Source organism: Otolemur garnettii, unplaced genomic scaffold (genome assembly GCF_000181295.1).
Source record: "Otolemur garnettii isolate 467f Iridium unplaced genomic scaffold, OtoGar3 scaffold00290, whole genome shotgun sequence".
In the NCBI taxonomy this organism is placed as follows: Eukaryota; Metazoa; Chordata; class Mammalia; order Primates; family Galagidae; genus Otolemur; species Otolemur garnettii.
The window spans coordinates 343,522-353,021 of record NW_003852685.1 but is presented as its reverse complement, the minus strand read 5'-3'; the positions used below and the strand labels follow the sequence as shown (position 1 = coordinate 353,021).

General features: G+C 43.4%; 1 protein-coding gene across 1 annotated transcript in view; it reads left to right on the top strand.

The window, feature by feature from the left end:
• Positions 1 to 5,396, top strand: part of ASB12 (ankyrin repeat and SOCS box containing 12) — a 6,428-nt gene extending 1,032 nt beyond the window's left edge. Inside the window, exons 2-3 of the mRNA XM_003803265.1 lie at positions 3,871 to 4,720; positions 5,120 to 5,396. Coding sequence (XP_003803313.1) covers positions 3,895 to 4,720; positions 5,120 to 5,253 — 960 coding nt within the window. The 5' untranslated portion in view covers positions 3,871 to 3,894 and the 3' untranslated portion in view covers positions 5,254 to 5,396. The remainder of the gene's footprint in view (positions 1 to 3,870; positions 4,721 to 5,119) is intronic.
• Positions 5,397 to 9,500: the final 4,104 nt, after the last annotated feature.

The window sequence follows — 9,500 nt, the reverse complement described above, 5'->3', positions numbered from 1 at the left end:
AAAAAAAAAAAAAAAGGTTTAAATAAAATTCCTGCACTTCTGGGATCAGGAAGGGGCTCCTTGAACATAATAACTTTTTGATTAATAAACCATAGGAAGCTGAGTTTAGAGGATAGACTAGCTTGGTTTTCTTGTCCTTATATAATGGAGGGACAATTTGCTCAAGTGCCAAAGCCAGCTGGAGGCCATGGCTTAGTGTCAAAGCCAGCTGGAGGAGATGGCTCCATCTACTTCTGGAGGCTCATTATGAGCCCTGCTGTGATCTCTTGTGAGAGCTTCAGCATTTCCCTCTGCCACCCCCTTCCCTCTTCATCTTCCCAGATCCTAGTCCTGAAAATAAAATAGTAAGAAGGGAATCTCTACTAGCCATCAAATGATTTGTAAAGGAACTTTCTATTACCAAAATCCCTAGAATTCAGCATGATACTCGAAAACTCAGGATCCTGAGAACTGCAGTGTGACTCTGCCTGAGGTAAGGGGGAGGGCTATGTGTTTGGATTTTGTGTTGCAATAGAAAGAACAGAAGAAGAATTAGAGAAACCTGAATTTTATTCCGGACTCTGCTACCGCCTTGATGCAAGGTAGCTGGCAAATTCCTTACACTTCCTAGCCTCAGCTTCCGCATTCACAAAATGAAGATAATATTACCTATCCCACTACCTGACACAGCTTTGAAAAGCACAAGATTATAGGTGTGTTCTGGGTTCTTGTTAATAAAACAACTGACAGTAATAGCCATGTGACCTTAGGAAAGTCACTGCTCCCCTCTGTACCTTTGTTTCCCCATCTCTAAATTGACAAAATTAAATTATCTAAAAGGTTAATTCCAGTTCTGAAGTTCTAGGACATTAAGTATGGAGCAAAAGCCATAGAAATTGAAGACTTAAGTAATAATCATCACCATAGTAAAAATAGTTACAGAGAACTGTGTGCAGGTACTATTCTACATACTTACTTTGTACTAATTAATTTATCGTAACAACAACCCTCTGAGGCAGTACTATTATTATCCTCTCTTTATAGATGACAAAATGGGCACTTCTTTAATCCATACATTAAATGACCTCCTGAAGGTCACTACAGCTACTACATGGTAGAAATAGGATCAAAGAACTCCAGACCTCACATGGTCTCTCCATCTTCAATTGGTGCAAAACAAACCTACATAGGAATTACAGCACAGTGTGATGACTGCTGTAGTGCTCTAAGAGCAAAGAATCTGGAGGAATATATTCAGCAGAAAGAACAGCATTTATTAAAAAGAACCATGGTGTATGAGGAGATCCAGTCCTCTTCCTTTACCACAGGATATACAGTAGAGGAGTAGTAGGAAGTGAAACTGTGAGCTGGGCTGAGGCATTTGGGCATAGCCTGAAAGAAAGGGATGACAATAAGGCATTTAATACAGAGGCTTGGTATAGACCAGATTTGTCTTTTTTAATTACCATTTTAGCCACAATGTAGAGAGAATATTTAAAGGGAACCTACATAGGACACTACTAAAACTGTTGAGGTAAAAGACAGTAGGGATCTAGGTAAGGCACCAGCAAGGAGAATGATCCCGAAGGGGAATTAATGGCCTGGAGAGTTTTCTAGGAGGCAAAATCCACAGGCCTTGATAGGATTGAATGGAAGTGGAATAAAGAGGTAAGAAGACTAAGATGAGTCTTAGATTTTTGGTTTGGTTTGAGCAGGTAGATGGTGAGGAAATAAGATATGGATATGGTGGTGGTCTTTGAAGTATGTGAAGAAACTCAGTGTATACATACTTGGAGCTAAAGAGAGACCTGAGGGCTTAGAGAATTAGGCTTGTAACCATCAGAATAAAGATGATAACTAAAGTGCTGGGATTGGAGAGAAGAGGATGGAGGAGATAACAGGGGAATATAAATATTTTAGGGGAGAAAAATCAGTAGAGTGTGCTTGCTAGGAAGCAGAGGGAGAAGTCTGGAAGAACAAGTGGTCAGTAGGGACAGATGTCCAAGAAAAGTCAGGAAAGGAAAGATCTGAGAAACATCTACTGGATTGAGCCACAAGGATGACCTTTTGAAAAAGTTTTCTTGGTGTATGATTGAGGTGAGTGGAGATGGACTATACAGAGTAGAGAAGGGAATAGAAGCTGGGAAAGTAGGCAGTAGATGACTCTTTAGATAAGTTTGGTGAAAAAAGGAGAGATAGAGAAAAAGATAGCTAGGGTGGAACAAAGGACCATAAAATTTTTATTTCTTGTTTCCTGAGATGGTTGAAGGGTAGGAGCCAATGTGTGAAACTTGAAGATACAGAGAAATTAAGCTCTCTTTTGAAGATTGAATATATGGTAGCTCTCTTCTTCCTAAAAACCTCATGAGGCAAAGACTATACTTCCTGTCTTAGATGAGAAAACTGAGTCCCAAAGAAGGGAAGAGACTTTCCCAAGGTTACTGACCCAGAAATTGAACTGGGAGCATCAAGTTGTAAACCTAGGTCTGCCTAATTTCTAAAATCCTGTTCTTTGCATTTTGCCATAAGAATGCATAAATATATGGACCATATATGAAGCTGATGCTGGTGGGTGGGGAGGGGCCTAAAGTTGAGGGTGACCCCACCCACCCACCTCACAATTTTCTTTCCATGAGGTGAATACCTGAGGTCCGAGGATAACAAAGAGGGGTTGGGGATGGACAGTAAATAAAAGGAGGTATGATGCCTTAAGACCTTGGCTGTAGGGTATGGGGGAGTAGGGAGACTGGAGCTCTGAAAAACCTACCAGCTCACCCTGATGACATTACAAACTGAGGTGTGTGACCTTGACTTTGGAGCACTAGGAACAGTTAGGTTGAGTCAGTTATTGGACCATGGTTGGTTTTGTAGGACTTGAGGATTATGGGAAGAGAAGAATTAAAGGTTGAAGCAAAGCTCCAGGCTGGGTCAGGCAGAGGGAGTGGGAAGAGGCTTGAGCCAGAGGGCTGGAGGAGTGGGTTTCAGATGAGGTGCTGGCAATCACAGGGACACCTAGACTGAAGTGGTCCTGGGAGAGTAGCCAGTTGTCATAAGAGAGGAAAACTTGCCCTGGAAACCTCAACTGTTTGCTTCCATCTATCTGCTTTCATTTTACTTGGAATGTGTTCTTTGTAATGCCACCTCTTCATTTCGCCTGTAAATGTCATTCAGTATTCATTTCCTGAGCATGTCTGTTCCTGAAGTGTGGGGTCTATGTCTGAGGGTAGGTTACAGAAGGCTCAGGTGAAGGAGATTTGGTCAGATATGAGAGGCTGTGTAGTGGTTTAACTTCATCTAAAAGGCTAAGAGATGAGATTGAGAGCCTTCCCCAAGAGACTGATGTCAGAATGCTCAGGGATGGTAGCTTGACACCACAAAGCACAATTCTGTTGGCCTAGCAACTGCCAGGCCAGAACCACCTCTTTAATCCATATGTTCTGAACTGAGGGAGATGCATCTACCAAATCCCTAGCCACAATGTAGACCCTATTAGGAGTGGAGGAATACAAGATGAATATCGGGTCCTCACCCTGCAGTTTACACACTAATGGAGTGCAGAGTAGTGGAAATATGATGTGGAAATTCATAGCTGATGTCTAGTTGTGATTCTTCAGAATCCTTAAGCTGGAGAAGGAGAAGATTGGGAAAGGATTACCAGAAGTAGGAGTTTGAGGTGAAGGTAGAACAGTATATGTAAAGCTGTTTAGTGACCTCACCTGTTGTGGCAGCATCTCCAGGGCCTGCAATAAGACAGTGGGTTTGGGAGTGAGAAGTGGGACATCCATGGGTGAGTAGACTGATGGTTAAGGACAGGGAGAGAAGAGTTAGAGGTTAGCATCCAATTTTTTTGATGGAAACCCTTAGTCTTTCCCCTTTTTTTATCACCCACAGATCTGGTGTATATCCCTGTTCATAATGAGAGTAGTCCTGTTCCAATCAGCCAAGATGAACTTCATGGACATCACCAAGATATTCTCCCTCCTGCAGCCCGACAAGGAGGATGAGGACACCGATACAGGGGAGAAGCAGGCTCTCAATCAAGCAGTGTATGATAACGACTCCGATACCTTGGACCAGCTTTTGCACCAGGAGCGTTACAAACGTTTCATCAACAGCAGGAGTGGCTGGGGTGTCCCTGGGACACCTTTGCGCTTGGCTGCTTCTTATGGCCACTTGAGCTGTTTGCAAGTCCTCCTGGCACATGGTGCTGATGTTGACAGCTTGGATGTCAAGGCACAAACACCACTTTTTACTGCTGTCAGTCATGGCCATCTAGACTGTGTGCGTGTGCTTTTGCAAGCTGGTGCCTGTCCTAGTGGTAGTATCTACAACAATTGTTCTCCTGTGCTCACAGCCGCCCGAGATGGTGCCATTGCTATCCTGCAGGAGCTCCTAGGCCATGGAGCAGAGGCCAACGTCAAGGCTAAACTACCAGTCTGGGCATCGAACATAGCTTCATGTTCTGGCCCCCTCTATTTAGCTGCAGTCTATGGGCATCTTGACTGTTTCCGCCTGCTTTTGCTCCATGGGGCAGACCCTGACTACAACTGCACTGACCAGGGCCTATTAGCACGCATTCCACAGCCACGTACCCTCCTTGAAATCTGCCTATACCATAATTGTGAGCCAGAGTACATCCAGCTGCTGATAGACTTTGGTGCTAATATCTACCTTCCATCTCTCTCCTTGGACCTGACCTCCCAAGATGATAAAGGCATTGCATTGCTGCTACAGGCTCGAGGTGAGTGGTGAGGAGGCCTTCTACCTTGGAGGACCCAAGGCTCCAAATTATTGTCCAAGACAATCCTTTCAAATAAATTGGAGAAAACTCCATCTTTCTTCTACTCATGTGACCCCAGTGAATAACTTACCATGTTAGAGAAGGGGCCACTAAGATGATGTAGGGGGTAACGCTAAACTAAATACAGGTCCTGGCTCTACTATTGACCATTTTGTGGCCTTAAACATGCCTTCTCTATGCCTCAATATGTCACCATTGGTACCATGCACTGGGGGCAGAGTGAGGGATATTTATTAGAAGAAATGAGGCCTTAGGGATGTTACAGCCAGGACAGAGTAGGCTTAAGTGGGAGAATTATGATGAAAATTAATCCTTATGACCTATTTCTCCTTGCTGCAGCCACTCCACAGTCACTCCTATCACAGGCTCGTTTAGTCATCCACAGAGCCCTGCGTCAAGCTGGTCAGCTACAAGCCATTGACCAGCTGGATATTCCGCCTGTGTTGATTAGCTATCTCAAACACCAACTGTAATCTTACAGTCTGCCCAGGAATCCATGATGCCTCCAAAAAACACCTGCAGATCCAAGTAGCTGGAAGGCACTACAGCTCCATCCACTCACCTGGAGCTGCTCTCCTGTATTATCCTCCACAATAAAATCTTCACCAAAATAAGTCCTAATGGCTGTTGTGTCTGGTGTGTTTATGTGTGGTGGAGAGGCTACCAAGGGAAGAAGTTTGGCTATGAAGCAGTGGTATTGCATCTCATGTGCACAGGACTGTTGGCCATTGAAAGAGCAAAAAAGCATAGCAATGGCTGTACCTCCCCACCAAGATCCTAGTAAGTTTGAAACTGTGCTACCTTGAAGCGAGGTCCTAAGGAATCCAATTGGGTGGAAAGTTAGTATAAACTTGCGCATCTCTGTGCCTCCCTTCACTTCTCTGGCTGTGATAAAGCACCTTTTCAGGGTCTGTCCCCTATTTATGTAAAGTGACCAAGAAGCAACCCATTCACTCCCCTTGAAGCTGCCTTCTAACTATTCCAATATATAGTTAAGATCAACCTGGGAAAACAAACTACCAAATATTTATTCTAAGGAATTTAATGCAGGAAAGAAATTGGTTACATAAGTGACAGGCTGAGAATCCTAACAAGACAAGCAGGTAACCCAGAAATCAGAGGCAGCAGAATGCCAACTCTACTGGCAGAGTAGAGGAGTAAGGGAGGAAGTGTTTCCAGAGTTCAGCAATGTGGGTCACCTGATGGAAAGTGAGATTATAGGTCTGTCCATAGGATCTAGAACTACAGATGAGATATGTTTTCCAAACCAGAGGAAAGGAATAAGTACCCTCTTCTTTCCATTATTTCTGCTCTCCAAACAACCTCTAAGGTCCTTCTCATTGGGCAAACTGGAAGTCAACTAATATGAGGGCCTGGGATACCACTTACAAGGACTAGCCCCCTCTTAACACAGGATAGATCAGGGGGAGGAGAATGATGAAAGGAAAGTGGGATGAGGTGGTGTGACCTGGGCCAGGAGCTGGAATTACACAGAATTGTAAATATGTTGACATCAGGAACCATAGAGGAAGCATAGCAGAGCCACCATCCAAGGCAGAGAAGGCTGAGATACCTGGGCTTCTCCATTTTTTTTCTGACACACACCACTTCCTCCATTTGGTTGAACACAACCACAAAGTAGTTGACTTGGAGGCCTGGAAACAGTCTGCAGGGGTGAAACTCCCTGTGATGTAGAGAAGGGTAGGCTTATGAGGAAAACAGGCTCTGGAGCAGCACAGATATCCACTTAAATGCAGGCACATTCATTTTGCCAAATCTATATCCTTCCATGGGATCTTCTTGTATTTCCCCAGCACAACTGTGGGTGGCTATGTGAGTGATCAGTGAAGGGGCAGAAGAGGAGAGCCCAGATAATTTGTACCCCGGAAGCACTTTAGATGTTTTAGAGCTTTTACTGGGAGCTGTCTTGATGGCCCCCTAATTATGCTCCCCTATTCTGGGAAAAGAGAGGCAGAGCATATGTCTTAAACTGACTTGCCTCTTCTCTCTCTCTCACCCTACGACTCTTCCCCCATACTAGTACCTGAGAGAGACTTTAGGAAAGGAAGGTGAGAAGACTGGACATCTATCTCCGTGTTCCTGTCCCTCTCAGCTTCCAGGCTTTCATTCTTAGGCACTCTGGAGAGGGAGTGCAACTGTTGTTCCCCAAGGCACATAAGAACTCAAGGACTGAGCTGTATGCACAGACAAAGGACTTCAGGGTAGTCATCTGAGCTCTCTTTTACCTTTCTTTCAATGGGGATCCTGAGGAGTGGTTAGGATGCTGCCTGCCATCACCTTAGGGCTCTTGGGGATTAGAAGTCAACCTTAGCGGCCTCATCTGTTATAAATCCCCAGGAATTTGTCAAATGGGGCCCAGCCAGGATGGCCTCCACCATGGCATCTGGGTCACAGACTCCAGTTGATCCAAGAAAGGACATAGACACTCTGGGCATTTCAGAGAACTTATATTTAAGGAATTCATAGGAGTGTACCAAATTCTAGGCAAATAGGAAATACTAAAACTCTTATCCCTGTTTCCTAGAGAGGAAATTGAGAATCCAACAAAGTATAGTGCCTAAAATATTGGTGGTCCAGCTCTCTAGATTACTCCCAATTGTTCTTTCTTCACTTGATTGTGCTGCTTATGGGCAGAGACAATTGCAGGGCCTAGTGCCTTAGTGTTCCAGTTTCCCTGTGGAAACTGCAGTTAGTTGGAGAAAATGGATCACAGGACATGGATGATCAATACATGCTGCAAGGAGAGAGGCTCACCATCACTCTGCAGAGAGTGAACCCCTCAGCACCCACCATGTTTTTATTAGAAAATATTACAAGACTTTTGCCAACAAGTAGCAGTTCTCGCATCAAGTAACAGTTCTCACTGCTTGTAGGTTCTTTCCTCAACAACTTTTTCCCAACAACTTTGTTGGTTTCTACTCTATACATAAACATTTCCTTGATCACTTCCCGACCCTGCCTGCAAGAACACAGAGCTGCTTTCCCAACCCGGCCTGTGAGAACACAGAGCTGTTTGGTGGCATGCCGCCAAGCTTAAGATGCTCTCATGCTTGGATTAGAAACTTTTAACACTCTCATGTCATCCACGGCCTGAGTCAGGTCACAGGAAAAGTCATGGACTGAAAAAAAGTCCATCTGCATTCCCCCCCTCCTTTTTCATGAATACATTTATGCATATGTGGGGTACAATGTGTTGATTTTTTAATACAATTTGACGTGCTTACATCATACTAATTAATATAGCTTTTGGCTCATTTACTTGATTATTGTGTTAAGAGATTTATGTTCTACACTTGATAGATTTGACTTGTACCCTTGCAATATGGCCCATAGGTGTGGTCTCCCCATTTACACTCCCTCCATCAAACCTTCCCTCTCCCCTCCCTTCGCAGTCCATTTCTCTACTTCATCCTGGGCTATAGTTGTATTCTATCTTTCATAAGAAAGTGTGAGTAAATATAAGTTGGTTTCATAGAAGTATGGATACATTTTCCTCCATTCTTGAGGTACTTTACTCAGGAGAATATGTTCCAGGTCCCTCCATGTAAACATAAAAGAGGTAAAGTCTCCATTTTTTTAAGGCTGCATAGTATTCCATGGTATACATATACCACAATTTATTAATCCATTCTTGGGTCAGTGGGCACTTGGGCTTCGTCCATGATTTGGCTATTATGAATTGAGCTGCAATGAATACTCTGGTGCAAATATCTTTGTTGCAAAGTGACTTTTGGTCTTTTGGATATTCTCCTAGTAGAAGAATTGCAGGATCCAACCGCAGGTCAATTTTTAGATCCCTGAGTGTTCTCCACACTTCTTTCCAAAAGGAACATATTAGCTTGCTTTCCCACCAGCATTGGAGAAGTGTCCCCTTTTCTCCACATCCACGCCAACATCTGTAGTTTGGGGATTTTGTTATGTAGACTACTCTTACTGGAGTTAGATGGTATCTCAAAGTGGTTTTGACTTGCATTTCTCTGATGATTATAGATGATGAGCATTTTTTCATGTGTCTGCAGACCATGTGCCTGTTTTCTTTGGAGAAGCTTCTGTTCCGTTCTCTTGCCCATAGTGAAATGGGATCACTTTTTCTTTGCTTATTAATAAGTTTGAGTTCTCTGTAGATTCTGGTTATCAGACATTTGTCAGAACATAACATGCAAATATCCTCTCCCATTCTGAGGGAAGTCTACTTGCTTTGCTTACTGTGTTCTTGGCAGTACAGAAGGTTTTTAGTTTGATTAGATCCCAGTAATGTATGTTTGGTATTGCTTCAATTGCCCTGGGAGTCCTCCTCATAAAGTTTTCTCCCAGGCTAATTTCTTCATGTATTTCCCCCACACTCTCTCCAAGAATTTTTATGGCTTCATGTGTTAGGTTTAAGTCTTTTACCCAGTGAGAGTCAATTATTGTTAGATGTAAGAGATGTGGGTCCAGTTTCAGTCTTCTACAAGTTGCCAGCCAATTCACCCAGCACCACTTGTTAAATAGAGAGTCTTTCCCCCAATTTAAGTTTTTGATAGGCTTATCAAAGATCCAATGATAATAAGTGTTTGGATTCATCTCTTGTTCCTCATTCTGTTCCATACATCTACCTCTCTATTTTTCTGCCAGTACCATGCTGTTTTGATCACTATAGACCTATAATATAATGTGAAGTCCAGTAGCATGATTCCATTTGGTTTGTTTTTATTTCTGA